The sequence below is a fragment of the Pongo abelii genome, chromosome 18 (genome assembly GCF_028885655.2).
Source record: "Pongo abelii isolate AG06213 chromosome 18, NHGRI_mPonAbe1-v2.0_pri, whole genome shotgun sequence".
NCBI classification, from domain to species: Eukaryota; Metazoa; Chordata; class Mammalia; order Primates; family Hominidae; genus Pongo; species Pongo abelii.
This window is the reverse complement of record NC_072003.2, coordinates 48,738,694-48,759,651: the sequence shown is the minus strand read 5'-3', so window position 1 is coordinate 48,759,651 and position 20,958 is coordinate 48,738,694. Positions and strand designations below refer to the sequence as shown.

Here is a 20,958-nt window from a genome sequence, read left to right as displayed (position 1 = left end):
TTGCACCTCAGTGCTAGCTCCCTGGCAGTGTGGAATCAGCTCTCAGAGCTGGAAGGAGCCTCCATTGGTAATCCCATCCAGGCTGGGCCCCTCTGTCTGTGGTTTTTGGGTGCTGAGGCCTTTCAGGTTAGGGAGATTTCTGTTTGGGCCCAGCTATGGGGAAGGGCTGGCCAAGGGCCAAGGGGTTGGGGGTGCATGCAGATGATCACGCCCCTGACTCAGTCAGGCCCTGCTCTGACCTTCATGAAAATCTCAGGGAATTTCAAGAGAGAGAAGCAAGAAGAACCATAAAGAAATGGGAAACTTGGGTCCAGGAGCATCAGAGGGGAGGCAAAGTCAACTCATATGGCCCGAAGTAGGAAGCTGCAGCGAGCCACAAGGGAACAAAAGGGCTTAAAATCTGGACACAAGTTTCACCATCGCAAATATGGGAGTGGTGTGGAGGTAGAGGAGGATGGAGACAAAGAAAGCTGACACAGAAGCATTTTGAAGATGGAAGTAGCATGGGACGTGCCATGAGAGAACACACAATGTCCCAGGTGCTAAGGTTCTTTAAACATATACTGGGGTGGGGGCATGGGCATGGCTGGCCATATGCCCTGAAAGAGGAGCAGGGTTCCATTGCCTTGATGGCCCCCACAGCGGGCTTGTATGTGCCATGTCACCAGGCCTGGGCATGGAGTTTCAGGTAGAGTCATGTCAGAAGTGACAATGGCAGGCTGGGCGTGGTGGCTCACTCCTGTAATCCCAGCACTTTGAGAGGCCAAGGCAGGCAGATCATCTGAGGTCAGGAGTTCGAGACCAGCCTGACCAACATGGTGAAACCCCATCTCTACTAAAAATACAAAATTAGCTGTGTGTGGTGGTGTGTGCCTGTAGTCCCACCTACTCGGGAGGCTGAGGCAGGAGAATCGCTTGAGCCCAGGAGATGGAGGTTGCAGTGAGCTGAGAACGTGCCATGGCACTCTAGCTGGGCAACAAGAGTGAAACTCGGTCTCAAAAACAAAAACAAAAAGAGAAAAAGTAACAATAGCAGTAATAGTAGTTGTGGTGGTAGCATTATGATCAGTATTCTTTAATTTTTTTTTTTAATTTTAAAAATTTTTTGTGCTTTTGTTAAGAGACAGAGTCTCCCTCTGTCACCCAGGCTGGCTGGGGTGCAATGGTTCATAGCTCAGTGTAACCTCAAAGTCCTGAGCTGAAGACATCTTCCTGCCTCAGTGTACCACCTACCACCATGCCTGGTTAATGTTTTACTTTTTTGTAGAGATGGGGTCTCACTGTGTTGTCCAGTCTGGTCTCGAGCTCCTGGGCTCAAGCAATCTTCCTGCTTCGGCCTCCCAAAGTCCTGGAATTACAGGTGTAAGCCACTGTGCCGGGGGTCATGATTCATATTCTTTACTTGGCTCTCATTTACTCTCATAACAGCCCTGTGAGGTGGACAACCTTCTCCCCATTTCACAGTCAGAGACTGAGACACAGAGGGAAGCGCTTGGCCCAGTGTCACCCTGGGCGTCTGCAGCAGAGCCAGGATTCTCCTCCACGCAGCCTGGTTCTCAGCCATGTTTTCCCCACTCCCTGAAGGATCTAGTCTTGATGAAACAAGGGCAAGTGGGGGGCCGTCCGCTGAACTGTCTTGTTTGCTGTGATGGGAAATCTCACAGGGAGTTTACCCGGAATCATTCTCAAGCGTAACTGACCCCTAGCTAAGATCTATCTGACATGGCTCTTGGGAGCAGTTGGTCAATGGAACCATCTGGAGTCTTCTGATTTGAGTTTCAGAGAAGGAGAGAGTGAGCAAAGTACTTATAACTTAGGAGAGCAGTGTCCTGGAGATGGGCTTTGGCCAGATGGCCGGTCTTGCCATGGAAACCCTGGGGTGAATGCTGGGGTGGTCGAACCAGCCAGCCCTTCCTTGGGTGTGGGACCAGGAAGGAAGGCCTCTGTCCTCCTCCTTTCTTAGCCTTCCTTCCCCGAATCCCATTGCGACCCCCAGGTGTAGAAAGTGATGAACTTCCACCTGGCCTCTCTGTCCAGCCTTTGGCAGAGGGGAGACTTGTCAGATGCCGGAATCAAGGAAGGCCACCTAGTGATCAAGCCAGGCTGAAACCACATGCCTGCATAGCAAGCGAGAGGGCAGATCGCAGAGGCTGTCCCTTGGTGGGCCTGGACCAGATGCTGGAAGACAGGAGAGTCCAGTCTGCTGTGGTCAGTAGCGATGAAGGGCGAGGCTGCAGGTCGGGGGGTAACCCTTCCCACCCACACCCAAGTGCTCATGCGTGGAATTGGCATTCTACCCAGATGGGGCATTCGGTCTCCCCCTTTCTCCTGCCATTGGGTAGCGTTCGTTTGCACATGCGATGTCGGTTTATTGCGGCGTCGACAGCATTGTCGAAGGGGGACGTTGGTGGGTACCTGGGTAAATAAGTATAAATAGTTTTCTTTCTGATATGTGACCGGATTATTTTCCAGTTGATTTCAAGCCCTGGCCCCAAGTGGCCCACAGATCAAAAAAAGATAAGGGTCAGTTACAAGGTTGAGCTCATTCTCCGTTGCCATGGCAACTGACCTCAGGCAACCCTCGGAGGACTACACCCAGCTCCCCAGGTGATGTTTTTACTGTCCACACCATCAATCCCAAGCCTTTCAAAACTCAGACTGCCTAATTGTCAGGGCTCTGTTTTGAAGAGGCTCTGGGTCCCCTGTGGGGCCCGGTTCAGGCTGCCGGAGCTCATTTAGAAGCCTTTGTGAAACACGGGGGACCATACGATGGGTCCCTTCTGGGCAGAACGGCCTGGGAAGGTGCCCCCAGGGGGAGGAGGAAGGGCACAGCCCATCTTCCAGCATTAATTAGGAAAATGGGAGCCCAAAATGGGAGCAGCGTGGTGGGCTGTGCCTTCAAGCCATGGCTGAGCGATCTTGAGTGACGAGGACACCGAAAGGTGGAGAGCCCCTGGCACTGGGGGTCGGGGACACCGTGATGCGGGGATGGTTTGGGGGAGTGTTAGCCACCCACCCTGAGAGTCTCCAGCAGCCTCTTCAAAGATATACTCGCATCATTTCCATCCCAGGAGTAACCACAGGAAATATTTTTCATTGCTGACGATTTTTCAGTCTTTTGCAAAATGTGGACAAAAAGTGACTAGAAAACTTCCTGCCTTTTAAGAGATCCTTCCACATAGAATATTGGTCAAAGCAGTGGGACAGCTCCCAAACCCAGCTTCGGGACAGCAGGATTCCAACAAGATCAGCGTCCCTAAGCCCCTTGTATCGCGCTCAGTGGTTCTCAAGCGTTAATGGACACCCCAAACACGGAGGCACCTTTAAAATGCTGCAGCTCTGGGGCAGGCCTGAGACTCTGCATTTCTCTCAAGCTCCCAGGTGCTGCCAGGGCTGCTTGGCAGGGAAGTGGGTTCCTGTGGGCTGCCAGAGCTGGGGGTGTTGGGGCTCCCATGGTCATCCCCCATCACCACTCACCTGCTCCCAGCTCTTGCCCAGCCTTTGAAAAGGGACACTCCTCAGACCCTGAGTTCTCCTATGACCCTGGTTGACTCCCAGCCTAAATGTCACTCTCCCCTTCCCTTCAGCCTGGCCTGGTTAATTTCCTCATGGTATTTAATGACAGATCAATAGATAAATGGCCCAATCTGGCTGCCCAGATATTATCACCTGCCCTCCTCTTTCTGCCCCGGGGTCTTTGTTTCTTACAGGAAACAAAGAACAGAGTCTCCCACAGCTCAGGTTCCTAGCTTCTGTTCTGCGCTATTTGTGGTTATCTACTGGGATGGTGTCAGAGGGGTCCTTTCCTGGGGTCACCCTCACCTCACCCTCTTGCCTCCTGGCAAGATTTGCCTGGATGAGTGCTGGGGCCTCTGCTCCCATGCTTCCTCTCTCCGAGGACCATGTGCCGCGCCCATTTACAGTGTGGTGTCTGAGCCCCAGGACCTCAGGACTTGACCTGATACTAGGTGCGCAGGCCGCAGGCTGCCCCTGGTGCTGTGGAATGTCAGTCTGGGGCATTTATTTCTGGGGCTGGTAGTGGAGGGGCCTCAGCTCAGCCAAGCAGCCTGTGTATTCCCTGCCTTGCTTCCACCTGCAGACACACTCTTGGAGAGAGGAGGTGCAGCCTGGACTGTCCCACGCTGTCACATGCAGGGCTACCTCCTCCCCTTCCTCAGGGAAAGCCCCAGCCCTGCTGCCAACTGGCGCTTGTGCTGGTGAGGGGACCCCCCCAGGCTCAAACATGGAGATGCGGAGGGCGGCTCTGTCTTCCTTCTGACCCGGATTTTTTTTGGGTGATCAGGGAGCAGGGGTGGCTTGCTGGGTCCCAGGTTTTAATGTTTCTTGAATTTAACTGTTTCTTGAATTTTCTAAAGCCAGAGAGGGCTGTTGGGGGTGAACAGCAGGGCTGCTGCTGCCCCGCTCTGCCCTGCCACATCCCTGTTAGGGGCCCTGCCTCTCTAAGCGTCCCTTCCTCTTCTGTCAGCTGAGGGAGCCTCTCCACACCCTCAGTCTTGGAGCAGGCTGTTGTTCTGTGGGGTTCCAGAAAGCATTACTGGAGTTGAGGTTTTACAAGCCGAGTCCTGTGAGATTAGGGGTGACCATGGGTGCATAGTGATGGCATTTACCAGCACTCCCACCCTACCCCAAACTCTGTGCTAAGTGCTTTACATAAATCACTCATTTTCTGCTTGTCAAGCATCTCCTGGGTGCCAGATCCTGTTCTAGACACTGGTGACATAGCAGTGGGCAAAGCAGCCCTCATGGAGTTTATGTTACTCTGTCTGTGTGCCGGAGGGAGGGAGGGATGGAGGGAATGAGAATGAATTAAACAATGAACCCTGTAATACACCAGGTGGTAGTAAGCGCTATCCAGGAATTAAAGTTGGGCCAGGTGCCAGAAAGGATGGGGGTGTGTGCTGTGTTAGATGGGGGTCTCGAGTAAGGCCTCCCTGAGGAGGTGTCCTTTAGGCAGACCCCTGAGTGTAGTGAGGGAAGGAGTGTGGGATGGTCTGGGGGTCTCAGCAAGGGCAGATGTCCTGTGGCCAAAGAAGACTGCTTGGCTGCCATACAAAAGCCCTGTAATGACTCTGCCTGTTTTCTAGTGGCAGAAGCAGAAGCTCAGAGAGGCAAAGTAACTTACTCCAGTCTACACAGCAGGTGAGTGGTGGAACTGGAGCTCAAACCCAAGTGTTCCCAGCTCTAGCTTTTGTGTCCTTCATTGCCACGTCCTGGATGTAGGTGGCTAGTCATGCCCCTAGTCAACACCAGGTGGAAGTCATTGGTCCTCTCCTAGACAGGTGTGTGCATTAATGATGCCACACTGGGGTCAGCTTTCCCGAGGGGGGTTCCTGCTAAGAGAGGGGGTAGGCAGGGACTATCCGTTGTGGCTGGAGCAGGTCACGCTTAGTGCACCAGAGCCCGAGAACAATGCCCCGTCCACACCCCGCTGCAGCCCGCTGCTCCTCCCTCCCAGGCAGCAAATTATGGCCTCCGAATGTGTGCCCAGGCCTGACTTTGACATCAGTGGGGCCCACCTGAGCTTCACCTTCAGGATTCTGATAATCAGCTCTCTCTCCTCCTGGCTTCCCCCAAGACCCGTATGGAAATAAGTATGTGTCTGCCAGCGATCAAATGCTTTTGGAGACAAAAGTCGGTACCAGGGACATTACAGGGAGCTATCATCTCGGCACGATGCTCTTCCACAAAGCCCTCTGCTCCTCTTTTGGGCTGACACAGTTTCAGCCTGAAAGGTTCCAGCAGGCTGACTTGGTTTTAAGCAAAAGCACATCCTATTATTTTTTTGAGAAATGAAGTGTAAAATTAACACTTATTATTCCTGAGCAGAGGAGGGAGAAAGGAGAGACAGGGACTTTGGGATTTTCGTGCTTGGCGGGTTGTTTGTTTGGCAGTTTGGGTTTTTATTTATTTTTATTTTTTTTAATCATAATAAATCAATAGATTTCCTCATGCCAGCCTCGACTTATGGGGAACAGGAGGCAAGATCTGAATTTCAGCAGGTGAAATCTGCATTTCACTTTACAAATGAGAGGGGCTGCATAAATCACTTGAGTTGTGTGGGTCTCTCTTATGGATGCCTGTCATGTGCTATTAAAAAAAAAAAAAGGGCACAGAAAAGGAAGGGAAGCGATTGTGCGTCTTAACTCACAAAATCCTCCAGTCCCCACGCCGGGGTGGAGGGGCCTGCAGGCTCCCAGACAGCTTTGTCATTCTGCTCCAAGGTGTCTGCCGAACACTGTGCGATCTTATATAATTCAGGAAAGTGATTCTCGGAGGGTGCCGCTATCGGCGGACCCTGCATCTTGGGGTGGAACGAGAGGTTGTCAGCACCTGCGGGGTGAGAGTGATGGTGCTAGCAAATTCTATCAATATCCATGGGCTGGCTCACATTGGGTCACCAGCACGCAACGGAGTGTTTGTCACACTAACTAGGGCAGCCCCTCCCCGCCCTCTACACCTCCCCGGCCCTCCCCCTGTTTTCCTGGATGGTTTCATAGGCAGAGATACACGTAATGGACACCCAAGGGAGTACCTCGAACCCCTCCAGTGGGGAGAAGGCCTCATCTTCAGAAAGATTTGCAAATCAAAAGGTCTTGCCTTGAGTGGGAGCGAGTCCCAGCTCTGCGGGAACCCCTCAGGCTTTATTCCATCCCCTCCCTTCACTTTCACTTTTTGCTTGTTTTATTTCTCCTCCCCTCTTTCCCCAGGTTTGACTCTCTTAAAACACTTGGGGGAGAGAGAGGAAAGGGTCCCGAGACACACAGTGGTCTGTTGGGTTCTTGATCTAATTAGCCTGGAACCTTACTTTGACACTGGTTTGGGGCTGTGATCTGCTTAAATGGTAGCCGTTTGGGCCCCGGACAGCTGGCAGCTCCAGGGCTGCCTGACTGTGCACATATTTATGAACGTGGGCGCTGGGTGTAGCTGCGACTGTGAATCAGGGGGGACCAGCTGATGAATTGCTCGGCACTCGGAGAACGGAAAGTGACTGTCAGACATGATTTCTCTGATTTATAAGTTGCAGGAGGCTTCTTTGTCCTCTCAGTGTTTGTGTATCAGATGGGCACGTCGCCATTCACAGCCAAGTGGTTAAAGGCCCCCGCTCGGCAGAGAGCAGTAAATCCTGTTTGCCATCTCAGCCCCCAGAGCCCCTAGCTGGGCAGGGAGAGAGGGCCCAGCCTGGGGAGGTCTCTTCTCTGTGAGTATTTCCAAGCCCCTCCTGCAGGCGAGCCCAGAAAAACTCACATGGTTACATGAATCAAGGGTCATTGTGCCCAGTGAGGGAGTAGTTGTGTGTGTGTGCGTGCACACGTGTGTGTGCTCATGAACTGGAATAGTCAGGGCAGGCTGCCTGGAGGTGGTGTATGATGGTGGGGGTACATGCATATGGGAAAGGTTTTGTATCCTCTTCTGCACCACCCCCATCTGGCTGTGTTACTTGAGTAAATGGTCTAATTCTCCGAACCCATTTCTTCTTCCCAGAAATGCAGTTTTCCAAGTAAGCTGGGTTATTTCTGAGATTGAAATATATTATAAACTATTCTTACAGAAAACTCTGCACAGTTGTCAACTTCACATACCCCCTCCCTCCTTAATGTCCAAGGGGTGTCCTCATTCTATAAAGGTCACGTATAAGGATGGAGTCTCTTTCTTTCCTTGATCCTACACCCTGTGCCAGGCACTGGGCAATGTTGTTTGTGCAGGGGGCAGGGGATGCATTGGGGGGTCTTTTGAGGCAGCCCTCCACACTGGAGGCCATCTCTAATTATGATGAACGTCTCCCCAAGGGAGGTGGAGGACATGCGTGGGGCCTGCGGGGCGAGCGTGCTGAGCCTGCCCTGTGTCCCAAAACTTGTCAATGAGTTCCTTTTCTGCTAGTATAAATGGAAGATCTGTTTGAGTCTCTGTCGGGTGTATGTGGCCTAGTTGCCAGGGCTCCAGGGGCATGACATACACCCGGTAGATTCCAGCCAGTGGGCTATGTGGGGCAGGCCCACCTGTGTGTGCACGCGTGTGTGCGTGCCTCTGTGGTGGGGTGCCCGGGGGTGCGGGGGATGGCTGGGCCAGGGGGAATGCCTGCTGTCTCTGCCAGCCCCTGCCAGGGCCTAGGGACCCAGGGACTCGCCAGGAGCCTCAGCCCATCTGTGTTCATGTCTTGCCACCAGCAGAACCCCTCTGCTACCTAATTCTTGCCTTTAAGGGCAAATCAGAGCACCTGGCGCCTTCAGTGAGGCTGGTTCCCTGGGGGAGCCCAAAGGGGAACCCGTGTCCTTGGCTGTCCCAGATAATACTCTCACCAACACTGACATGCCTGGCAGTAAACACTTATTGAGCACTTGCTGTGTGCCAGGGTCTGTTCCAGACCCCTGTGCGTGTATTAGCTCATTTAATTCTCATAGCAACTATAGCAGAAAAGCTGTTATGGAGTGTTTCAGACAGAGGAAACTGAGGTACAGAGAGGTTGTGTGACTTGCCTAAGATCACCCAGTAAGGGAAGGGCTGGATTCCAACCCCAGGTGATGTGTGACTCAAACCAGGGGATTCCCCATCCCCACCGCTGACCCCACCGCTGACCCCACTGCAGCCTGGGAGGCAGGGAGGACAGGTTGTCCCCATCTCACTGCACATGAGCTGGTGCCCACAGCATGCTGTGCGGGGTTGAGGAGCCAGAATTTGAACCTGGTGCTGCTTGATTGTGAGCGAGGGCACCAGAGCTCTGAGCCCCCTTGACACTGGCAAGGCTGGTGCTCAGGCACTGTGTGTCCCTCAGCGCCTTTGGGTGAAGGTTTGGGGTCTCAGCGGCTCCCAGGTGGGGAGATGAAGGAGCTGTGTTCTGGTCTGAACAGGATGGCGAGTTTGCCTGTTGTCCATCATCCACTGCATAGACCATTTGTTTAAAAGAAAAGCAAATAAAAAGAGCGTTTGGTGCAGTATCTTCCATGCTGCCCATCAGTCTCGAAGTAAAATTCCAAAGTCCTCCAGGGGCTGATAAGGCTCTTCCTGTCCATCCCTGTAGCCTCTCTGACCTCACTCTTGGCCCTCCGAGCTCAGGCACTCTGTTCCCATGCTGGGCTTCAAGCCTGTCCAGCATGGCATGGACCCACCTCAGGGCCCTGCCCCCACCCCTCTCCTAGAGTGCTCTCGCTGCATATTCACATCACCTCCTGACACTGCATTATGTGCTGATGATTTTGTTTATCATCTGTCTACCCCACCGCCAGAATGGGGGCAGAGACACGATTTGTTTAGTTGCCTAAAGAATCCTTAGAGCAAAGTTCCTTGCACATGGTACATGCTCAATAAATATTTGATTGGATTTTTAAAAATCCTGGTTGGACCACCTTCTGCATCCCGTACCTCATCCTGGGTGCCTCTGCACAGTGACCCAGTCTTGGGACTCAAGCTGTTGACCATGGCCTGCACACCTGGCTGCTTGATCAGCAGGAGAAATCACAGCAAATGGCACCTCCAAGGGCCACATATTTGGAGCCAGTCCTCTGGGGTCTGTAAGCCTCTAGGGGTGAGGCCATGTGGAGCCAGGATGAGTCTTGGTGTCTGTGTTCCCCTCACCAGCCCCGGTGCTGGGGATTGGACGGGGGTTAGCGCTGCGATCTATGGGAGACCTTGTGAGCACCTGTCTGGGGGGCATGGCATGCTTTTCACTGACTGGTCACGGGTTTTCCTTGCAGAGGAAGGCATCAACCACGAGTGTAAGCTGTGCAACCAGATGTTCGACTCCCCGGCCAAGCTCCTCTGTCACCTCATTGAGCACAGCTTCGAGGGCATGGGCGGCACCTTCAAATGCCCCGTGTGTTTCACAGGTAAGTACCCAGCTTGTGCCCCTCGGGGGAGAGAGATGAACGCAGGAGCCCTGCCCCGTCGTTGCGGGATCCCAGTGTGTGCTCTTCCTCTTTCCTTGGCAGGCCTGTTATAGACCAGGACTCCATGGGGGATACCCTGAGGGATTAACAGGCACTTTGCCCCATGTCCCTCAGTTCAGAGCTGACACACGCCCTCCTTCAGTGCTCTCTGGCCTCTCCTCATCACCAGGCTGGTTGGCACCCTCTCCTCGCCCTCTGCACACAGCAGCTGGAAGCCCTTTGTCCAACCCAGCCTCAACCCTCTGCTGCAGTTTTCCCCTCCCGGGCCCTGTGTTTGTCTCCCCGAGCCTTGAGCTCTATTCAGCACGTCTGGGGCTCCCAGCTTCACATACTCCTGGTTCCCCCCTTCCCTGGCCTACCTAGCTCCCATCCATGCTCCAGGATGCAGGGGTCAAGGGCAGCTCTGCCGGCCAAGTCCCCAGCCCCCAGACTGGCTGCCGGCCCAGGCGAATGGCTGTCCCAGCCCGAGGCAAGTCTCAGGGGCTCTGCCGGCCCCCTCCTGCTGCCCAGATGGCAGCCGGTGTGCGTGGGAGAGCCTGGCCTTCCCTGCCTCCCCCGACATCTGCTGTCTGCCACGGCAGGAAGCCTACCCTGGGGAGGACGCCTGGCAGGAGGGTATCTCTGAAGTGCTCACCTCCCAGACACACAGCTGCTCTGGGCCACCTCCTGGGTGCGCCCAGGGCTGGGGCCACCTCTGAACTCCTGCCACTGGGAAGCCAGGGCTAGACCTGCTCCACGCCAGGCCCAGGGGTGTCCACTCTGGGGCAAATCCCCCAAACACACACCCCTGGGGCTTCCCAGAGTCCCTGAGCACCCTGATGCCACCTTCCCACTCATCGCAGGAGCCCCCACCCATCTGTCACTGTCACACTCTGAGGCTGGCACTGAGGGGCCCCAGCTGCCCGTCTGCCAACCCAGGACATGGGGGCCTCTGTGTGGGGGCCCGAGGATGCTGACAACAATAAAAATAGGAATTTGTGTTGGTTGAGCAACTTCTTGTACAAGACCCTGTGCTGAGCTTATTTAATTCAAGTCTAGGCTCTGCCACTTGCTAGCGGTGGGACCTTGGACAAGCCATTTAACATTCCTGGTACCTCAGTTTTCTCTTGTATCAAATGGGGATAATAGCACCTGTCCTACAGGCCTGGGAGGGGTTCAAGAAGCTCACCCCTGTAGGTGTCTGGCTGTTGATGATGGGGATGAGGAGGACAGCATTCATTTGTCTGTGGCAGGCCATCTTTTAAGCACTTTATCAATATCCCATTTGATCCTCCCAGCCACCCAGCTAGGGACATATTATAATCTTCATTTTTTGAGTGAGGAAATGGAGCCCAGAGAGGTTAAGTGACTTACCCAGGGTTGCACAGCCACTAAGTACTGGAGCTCAGCTTATCTAACTTGAGTCTCCTCTAGTATGTGCTAAGAATACTCCCAGTAGCCCACTGTTTGGCTGACTGTACCTATGCCACAGTGATCCCTGCCTGCGAGTGTTGTGGGGGCAGCTGCCACAGGAGGCTGGGCTGGTGTCCTGAGCTTGGCCCTGACAGCCGTGTCTGTGTCTAGTCTTCGTCCAGGCCAACAAGTTGCAGCAGCACATCTTTGCCGTGCACGGGCAGGAGGACAAGATCTACGACTGCTCACAGTGCCCTCAGAAGTTCTTCTTCCAGACCGAGCTGCAGGTGGGTGCCCACATCCGCTGCACCACGCCGCCTGATGGTCCTCGGTTCCCCCGTCAGCACCAAGGGTCTCAGGGTTAAGGCAGGCTGATGGGGTCTTATGCTGGCAGGTCTGCAATCAGGGGCTGACCTCCTGGCTGGCAGGCATGGAGTTTCAGCCCCCTGGCCTCTGCTGGCCCAGCATTCTCAAAAGAACCAACTGCCACCGGCTGAGCCCAGAGCAAGAGTCAGAAGCTTACATTTGAAGTGTTTCGTGGCAAGTCCTGTCTGCTCTTGGGGATTCCATTTCCCTACCTCTATTGTAAAATGATATTTCACTGAGCTTTGGTTCTATGGCTAGAAGCCCATGATATCTTTGTGGCTGGGTCCTGGGGCTGTGTGGGGACAGGAGTTAGGTCTGGGGCCTTGGAGCCTCCAGTTTTGCCCATAAAAGCCAGAAAAGTAAGAGTAGTGGTGCCCGATTGCCCCAACTTGGAGGCAGTCACCAGAGGTCCTGAGACTGATGTGGTCCTCAGGCAAGGGACAGGGGCCTCAGCCAACTTCCTTGCATCCTCATCCCCAGCCTGTGGTAGCTGAGAGGAGCTTGGGAAAGGGAGCTGCTGTGACGGTCTTCCCAGGCATTCGCAGCCACCTCCCTTGGAATCCCATGGGGCCCCTTCTCACCTGTTACTGGTTTTTCCAAGGAACAAGATCTGTGCCCAAGTGAAACTGCTTTCTCTCCCGCTGGTTTTTGCAAAAAATTCTTACAACACTGGAGAGATCACATGCCCACCAGAAATACAACACATGTACACAGAAAAATCTCACATTCACTGTACCTGGACCATAGCATCACACACACAAAGGGAAGAAGGTGCATGCACACAGTTCCTATCACAGTGCATATGCCCAGAGATATCACTTACAAAGAGTAACACTGCATCCACCCTGAGGAATACCGCACACATGCAGCGCAACACTGTACCCCCAAAAGAAGGACCACACTCATGTCCACAGATATATCACACATACACACAGACGGACATGCCGAAATGTCACATACCAAGAATGAGCCTGTCGGGAAGGATGTGGGTAGGTTAGGCTGCAATAACAAACCTCCTCTCGGTCTCTATGTCCTCAAAAAAAGGTTTATTTGTTGCCCATGTGACATATCCAAGCAAGTGATGGGGAAGAGACTTTGTTCATGATATTCACTCGGTGACCCAGGCCCACGGAGGGTCCATGCCCATCCACGTTTCCGTAGTCACCGAGGCAGGGAGAAGAGGGAGGTGGTGACTTCTGCACCAGTGCTTCAAGCTTCCCCTGGGAAATGATGCACGCCACCTTCTCTCACATGGTGTTGACTAGAGTAAGTCCCGCGGGCATGCCCAACCTCAAAGCGGGTGAGGCAGGGAATTCCACCCTCTGCCTGGAAGGAGAAGGGAGCCCTAAGGACTTATACACACCAGTTTGGCCCCCCAGGGGGGGCCCTCCACACCCAGCAGCACCCTCCCTCATCCCTATGCCACTGCTGCACCTGCACGCAGCAATCTCCCACACACCCAGGTTACAAGGCTGGGGCCACTCACCCCGTGCAGAGTCACTTGAATGGCCACAGTGGTGCCCCCCTCTCTGGGGTTAGAGGGGCACAGCTGTGGCCTGTTGTAGGGGGCCCCCTTCTTACTGTGCTGTGGCCCACCCACACTGCCAGGCCTGGGCCCGCCTGTCTGCACAGCTGGTGGTGGCTGTTGCCTGGAGGACATGCAAACAGGCCCTTGGAGGGTGCGGGGACCGTACCCAGAAAAAAAAATGGGGATTCACCATTAGATGGTCAAGTCCTGTTTCCATAGGCTGGCCCCATGCCAGGGCTAGGCAGGCTGAGCTCAGGGCTGGCCCCGAGGAGCACCCAGCTGGTGTGGTGGAAAGCCTGTTTCTTTTCATCCTTATGGTGCTCATAAATTTGTGTATTGTACATGAGGCCTTTATCCCATTGTCACAACGTGGGACAGAGTTATGAAACCAATCATACAGACCTGGCCCAGAGAGGGGGTTCCACTTCCAAAAGGCCACCACTGAGCTAGTGACCCTGACCATGCCACTGCTGTCTCCCCATTGATCCACAAACTGAGCTGATGTCTCTGTGCTTAGGATGTGTGGGGCAACAGCTAGGCATTGATGCCATCCAAGAAGCCTCCCTGCTCGTGTGCTGGATGTGCACCCTCTCCCAAGTGCAGTCCATGCAGCCACCTTATCCTACCTGCCTTACCTGAGTGGCCCAGCTACCAAAATAGGCCTGGGTCCCCTGACAGAGGAAGCTTTCTATAGCCCAACAGGTCAGGCCTCTTTTAAACCCATGAGTGCGTATAAACTACGATTTATTTACACTTTGGACTTGCTCAGCTCCTGCCTGGCTCCCCTGCATTGTCCCAAATGCCAAGGGGTGTCTTCTCTGATGGCCTTAAGATTATTCCCAGAGAAGGTTTCCCATCCTGACGTTTTTGAGCTTCATCGGTGTCACTGGGCTGGGGGCGTAGCCCGTAAGTGCAGAGGTGGAGGGAGGCTGCTGCTTTCAATCTGGATCTTGCTTCGATCCCACCTGTCTCGAGCTGTGGGCCACACTTGACCTGAGAGTGGTTCGTGTGAGCTGGTGGTTTCCTGGGTCATCCCGTTAACCTTTAAGTCAGATCCTCAAATACTGAGAAACCGCTAAATTACAGCCTTAACGAGTCACTATTTTCTGCAATTAATGATTTTAGTTATAGACCGTTTAAATAAGGAAGTGTTGTTGCAACGCCAAATCTATGCAAATAATGGCTCTTGTTAAGTAACTTGAATAGCAATTTTCTTGTTTTTGAGAGGAGGGTTTTTCAGGCATTGGAGTGTTCATTGTCCCTACACAGAAGCTGGGGCTGGAAGGCCCTGGCTGGGTGGAATAGGCAAGTGTGCTGTTTCTTGGAATGAGCTGGAGGTTTGGGTGGGGCAGTGGGAGGCAAGGCCAACTGGAGTTCCATCCTTGCTGGTTTCTTCTGGCCATGTGTAGTTTGAGGTTATGCATGGAAATTCCAGGCACCTGGTATTTGCAGGCACAAGGGACTATGGGCTGAGAGGTCTTGAGAATATTCTAGGCTTAGGATTGAGCTCACTGCAGGACCAGGAAGTGCTGCTGCAGGAATAGAAGTATAGGAGGTAGAATTGAACCATGACAGGCTTGGTCTCTGTCAACATTGACATGTCTCCCTCCAAACATAATGTTTTCTTAGGATGCATTAACAGGAGCACAGTTGCCAGTATAAGGGAGGTGTGAGTCCTCTTTGAGTCCAAGTTCGGAGGGCTCTGCCCAAAAGACTGAGATTAATTCAAAGGAGTTTAGACAAACTGTTGCAAATTCACAACAGAATGATTAGGAACATGAGAGGGAACTAGCTTTCCTATTCGTTTGTTTGAAGCAAGTATGTGGAGGGCCCATGATGTGCCAGGCCCTGTTTCTAGCACTTGAGAAGACAGTGGTGAAAAGATGAAGAAATATCCACGGGGTCTGTATTCTAGGGGATTGATGGGCATTTTCCAATAAGAGCCAATGACATGAAAAAAATAAAACCAAATAATGGGCTAGAGCATGCTGGGAGGTTGAAGTCGGACACTCCTTGGTAAGTGTGGTCAGGGAGGGCCTTCCTGAGGAGGTGGCATGCAAGCTGAGGCCCGATGGCATGAAGGCAGGATTGTGTGGAAGAGACCTGTGAGTGCAAAGGCCCTGTGGCCACTGGGTGCCAGGGCTAGGATGACAGAAGGCAGAGTGCAGCTGAAGCACAGTGAATTGGGGCAGAGGCAGTGGAGCCCAGATCACGGCAAGGTTTTCAGGACAGTGAAGGACTTTGGATTTTATCTCCATCGTGATGGGAAACCAAGCAGGGGACAGATATTATCTGATTTACACCCTGAATCAAAATGTAAGAAGTTTGCTTTTGAAAGACGTGGTTAAGAGAATGAAAAGTCACTGATTGGGAGAAAATATTTGCAAATCACGTATCGAATAAAGCACTTGTATCCAGACTATATGAAGAACTCTCAAAACTCCATAATGAGAGGGGACACAGAACAACTAAAAAATGAGCAAAAATCTTTTGGCAGATGTCTCACCAAAGAAAATGAACATCATTAGTCATTAGGGAAGGGCAAGTGAAAACCATAGCCTGATGCCACCCACATAAATGAAAAACTCACAATGCTGAGAGTTGGTGAGGGTGGGATAGGAACCTTCACACATTGCCGGTAGCAGTGCAAGATGGTATGGCCATGTGACAAAATATTTGTCAGTTTCTTATAAAGTTAAACGTTCATTTACCGTTAGACCCAGTAATCCCACTCTTAGTGTTTACCCAAGAAAAAAGAAAATTTACACTCACACCAATACCTCTACATGAATGATGTTAACAGCTTTGTCATGGCCCCAAACTGGAGGCCCCGTCGTTGTCCCTTATTTGGAGGATGGGTAACAGATGGGGTCATGTGTTACATTGGTACAGGTCATGTGTACATTCTCAGTAGTAAAAGGCAACTGCAGATACATGTAACAATGTGAATGAATCTTGTTTTGTTTTTTAAGTGATAGGGTCTGGCTCTGTCACCCAGGCTGGAGTGCAGGAGTGTGATCATGGCTCACTGCAGCCTCAACCTCTGGGGCTCATGTCATCCTTTCACCTCAGCTTCCTGAGTAGCTGGGACTGTAGGTGCACACCACCACACCCAGCTAATTTTTTAATTTTAACTTATTTTTAGAGATAGGGTCTCATGATACTGCCCAGGCTGGTCTCAAACTCCTGGGCTTAAGCAGTCCTCCCACTTTGGCTTCCCAGAGTGTTGGGATTACAGGCGTGAGCCACTGTCCCTGGCCCCATGGATCATTCTCAAATGTCACATGACAAAAGCCATACTCAAAATGTTCCATGCTGTATGCTTTTATTGACATGACATTCTGGAAAAAGGTAAAAATATATCACCATAGAAAACAGACCAGCAGTTGTCAGTGGCTGAAGGTCGGAGTTCGGGGGAAGAAATAGGGGAGACTTTTTTTTTTTGCAATGGAATATCTGAGTTTTGTGTACCTGATGTGAAAGCTGCTGATTTAGAATACTGCAGTAATAACACTAGATATTGCTTTAAAGGAGTATGCAGAGATAGGGATAGACAGTGTGCACAGTTATTTGGAAAATTTTCTAAGTCTGCTAGTGTTCTGTGTACAGAAAAAGTGAATTTTCTAAATGACAACTTTGGAAACTGTGGTTCCCGTTGTCATTTTTATGATATTCTTTGTGGAAAGATTGTCACTGGACACATTCAGAACCAGTATCAATGACAGACTTGGATATACAATATACTTACCTTGGGGGTCATGTATGTTTATCTGCACATGCAAGAAATGGTTCAAAACAATGGGGGACCTATGCAGAAGCTATAACCGCATGTGGTCAACACAGGTTATGTAGATTCCAAGGATGCAGATATCTTAGTGACATAAATATAACAAGATATAACATAAATTGCATAGAGAATGGGGTTTGCAATGAACTTTTCTATTCTCAGTGTGATCCTGGTTATGCTCCTCCAGATTGTGAGCTGGCAATATCATCACCAGGAGGAAGTGTTAATAATGGATTTTGGCTTACGGTAGAAAAAAGTGTACCCTTGTTTCCAAAATGACGTGCTGCTCCTAAAGACAATGGTCTTTTGATCAGTTTCTACATTTCTTTTTTACCTTTGCTCATTTTAATTGCTTTTGTTGGTCTTAAATGGAATAAAATGAAGAGATTTTGGAGCAAAGCGGGAACAGTAAGCAGCAGATCTATCTCAGAAGACAGCAGTAGGAACAACAACCAGTCACAGAGTTCAAGTAGCCCAAGTGATAACTTCGAAGCCGTAGGGTGGAGAAAGGATATTACCAAGAAAGTCACCATTAACTGGCCTGATCTAACAATGAAAAAAAAGTTTTCTCTCATTTTATTGTGGCTTAAAGCTTTCAAATTCACAAAACAAAATAAATCCTATGACTTGAAAGTAGGAAAAAAAGAAATAGGGGAGACTAAGCTTTGTCCATATACCTGTACCCTCACCCACATATACACCTGCCCACGCTCACCCCACACCCTGAAAACCCAGGCAGAAGGGGATCCAGTCTGACCTCGAGGTGCTTCCTGGAGTCTGTCCTGAGTCTGTTTAACCAGGAGAAGACTTGGATGGATTGCAGAAGAAATGCAGGGACAGTTGTCTTCGAGCTTTTTAAGAACGCTGGGTCCTGGAGGGGTTCTCATTGCTTCAGGTGGCTCCAAGACTTTTGGCAGTGGGCACCAACTCAGAACAGGGGTTTTGGTCTTCGATAGTCATGGCTCAGGCATCACTCTCTGCAGCTGGCTCAAGCTAGAAGGGAAATTAAGCTGTAGGGACATGGGTGGATTTTGGATGCTAAGAGCAGGAAGCAATGTTGGGTTTTTGGCAGCCCTATTCCCGGAGCCAAGTGTCACTTAAATAAGGCAGCGACACTCTGTCTTCTCTAAGACTGCCTGGTCCCTGCCTTCTGCCTCTTTCTGGCTTTTATTGTCCTCTCTCTCTACAGCCTGACTTTCTGGTCTCCTCTGCACAAGGAGGAAGGTGGTCAAGGTTCCACAGCTCTTGTCAATTCTGCTAAGACAGACACCCTAGGTAGCTCAACAGAGAGGATTTAGTGTGAGGATTGGTGACACAGGTAGCCAGAAGGAACACCCAGGAAACCCCAGAGATAGTGACAGCAGTGGCAGCCAGCCCTCAGGCAACAGGTGCTAGATCCCTGGAGGGGGAATCTGGTAGGTGAACCTGGGTGAGCTGTCCACCCTGCTCCAGTGAGCTGTGGCTGGGGGTAGGGTCATGCGATACAAACCAGCAAGTTCAGGGTGCTGTTCAGGGAAGGGGTGCATGACCTGGATGGACACTGCGCATTTGCAGTATGTGGGAAAACTGTCTAGAAATGGAAAGTGCTGAGGTCCCTGTCAGTAGAAGTGTGCAAACAATGCACGTGTCTGAAATGCTGCCAAGAGTGAAGCAGGGAGCGGCCCAGTCTTTGTGAGGGCGGCTCCGTATTTAAAACCTTGCTGTGTCATGCACCAGCCGTAAGCCTCAGTTTCCTTACCTGTAAGGCAGGGGTGTGAGTAGTTCCTACTTCAGAGTTCAGTTGCAAAAGGCCCTTGGCACAGTGGCTGGCACACAGAGCGCGTAGCAGATGCTGCCTGTGATTATTATTGACATTGACTTCTGGGCAGTTTGAGGATCAGATGGCTTTGGGGGTTCCCTCCCCTTGGAGTTTGCTCTGCTTTCATGGTTTCTGGACTGAGTTTGAACAAAGTGAGACTCCAAGTCCTTCCTTGTGTGGCATCCCACCAAGCCTCAGGGCTGTGGGCACAGGAGACCCCACATTGGGGCATGGGGAGGAGCCAGGTGCCCAAGGCAGTGAGACGGGGCATAAAGGGCATGGAATGGAGGCCAGAGGGCCGGGGCTTCGGGTCCCCCTTCCCCTACTTCTCTGAGTGCCTTTGACCTGGGCTCTTTTCTTAGGACCCTCTATTTCTGAGCCACGTCCGGGCACTGTGGAGGGTGGTATGTAGATTTGACTGGGGGTGCAAGACAGCCCGCAAATGTCAGAGCTGTTGGCCTTGCATTCCCAGCCTCAGGCCTCAGCAGATGAAGGCCTGAGGCCCTATCGGCCCCATGCCAGCGGTTAGCCAACCTGAGGGGAGGGGCAGCCTCTGCCCACCAGCCCAGCTGTCTCTGCATCCCCATGGGCACCTCTGTGCCCACAGACACTGGGCACGGATGGTTCCTCCATCTCCCCATCCTAAGAGCCTTGCTGCTTCCTGTTCTTCATCCTCACTGTGGGGATGCATGCATGAGGGTCATGTGTGGCTTACCAGCCATACAGGGCTGGAGTTAGACAGTGGACAAGCTCCCCTGAAATTGTACAAGAGACAATTCTCATGGTCTTCACCCCCCGGGCCCTAGGTCTGTGCTGTGGGCCAGGCTCTGTTCTAAGCACTTTGCATGGATTGTGTACAGCCTTATGAACAAGGTACTCTCATCCCCATTTACAGATACAGAAACTGAGGCTCTGAGAAGTTAAGCAGTTTGCCCAGGGTCATTTGCAAATGGCAGAGCCACACATAAAGCTGAATTGTCTTTGCCACCAAGGCAAGCAGAAACCCTCCAAAGTTTAAATAAATTGCCATTTATATGAGCTAATAGATTTAAATGAGGCCTGCAGTGCTGAACTATAAAAAGCTTTCGTTGTCAGGGGACCCAGAAACTATTTTAGTAGTTGGGCCAAGCAGGTAGCACAAGTAGCAGTAACAGGGTATGCAAAAAAAATTGCTCCTGGGTGAGCCCAGGTGGGAACGCCATGGGGCCTGTGTGCGCGGGGCCAGGGCTGTGCACGGCCGCGTTTGCCAGGCTGCAGCTCGAGGCCAGGGCCCTGCAAACCCTGTTGCTTGCAAATGAGCATCAGGATGGGTGTGGCTTAGGCTGGGCTTGGGGAGAGGAAGGATTCATTCTCGTCACGGAGATAGGGACTTCCTAAGACCTCAAGCTCCTGGTGCTGCCACCTTTCTCCCCTTTATGACTTGCTTGGTCCTGTCATGGGGGAATAGAACTTGAACTAGAGAGACGTCTTTTTAGACATAGAACTTCTGGGATCTTGGAGCTGCGGGGCACTGCCTGCCAGGGCATGTCAGAGTTCACAGAGCGTGTACGTGTGCACGCACACATGCACATGTCCTTGATGAAGCCGGTTTTGGGGTGTTGGACCAGCGCCACGCCCTGGAATCTTGACTCCCTCATTGACAAAGCCAGGGGCTGCAGGAAGTGATTCCGTGAGCCGGGCCCGCGGTGGCAAAGCGGCCAGCCCAGCGTTGAGCGGGCGCATTTAACGGATTAGCTCACGCTGTTTGCTTGTGTGTGCCTAATCATGCTGCTTCCAGCTAAATGATTACAATTGATTAAAAGCAGAGCTAGGTATTCTAGCAAGCAACCCGGAGCCCTTCTGATAGGGTGAGCCGGGCTCTGCCAGGCTGGGTCCTGGTACCCAGCCAGAGGGAGAGCTCTCTGAGACAGGGGAGGGATCTCAGCTCCCTTGGGACCCTTCCTTCCTAGCCCTTGAGAACATTTGATTCGACCCTTGTCCTGATTCCATTTACTGAGTACCTACTCCCGGCACCACCTCAGGGGCCTGAGACAGAGCTGGGAACAAGGAGACAGGGTTTCTATTCTCATGGAGCTGACATGCTTTGGGAGACACTGATGATAAGTCAGTAAATACGTGAACTAGGGGATTTCAGAATGTGAAAACGCCGTACTGTGATGGAGAGTGGTGTGTGTATGTGCATGTG

The 20,958-nt window shown here is 52.0% G+C and overlaps 1 protein-coding gene across 16 annotated transcripts in view; it reads left to right on the top strand.

Annotated features, from left to right (window-relative positions):
• ZNF423 (zinc finger protein 423) overlaps positions 1-20,958 on the top strand; it is a 371,381-nt gene that overhangs the window by 323,902 nt on the left and 26,521 nt on the right. For all 16 annotated transcript variants that reach the window (XM_054533877.1, XM_024234050.2, XM_024234051.3 and 13 more), the window contains 2 exons: positions 9,711-9,842; positions 11,466-11,581. In XM_054533877.1, the coding sequence (XP_054389852.1) occupies positions 9,711-9,842; positions 11,466-11,581 (248 nt within the window). The remainder of the gene's footprint in view (positions 1-9,710; positions 9,843-11,465; positions 11,582-20,958) is intronic.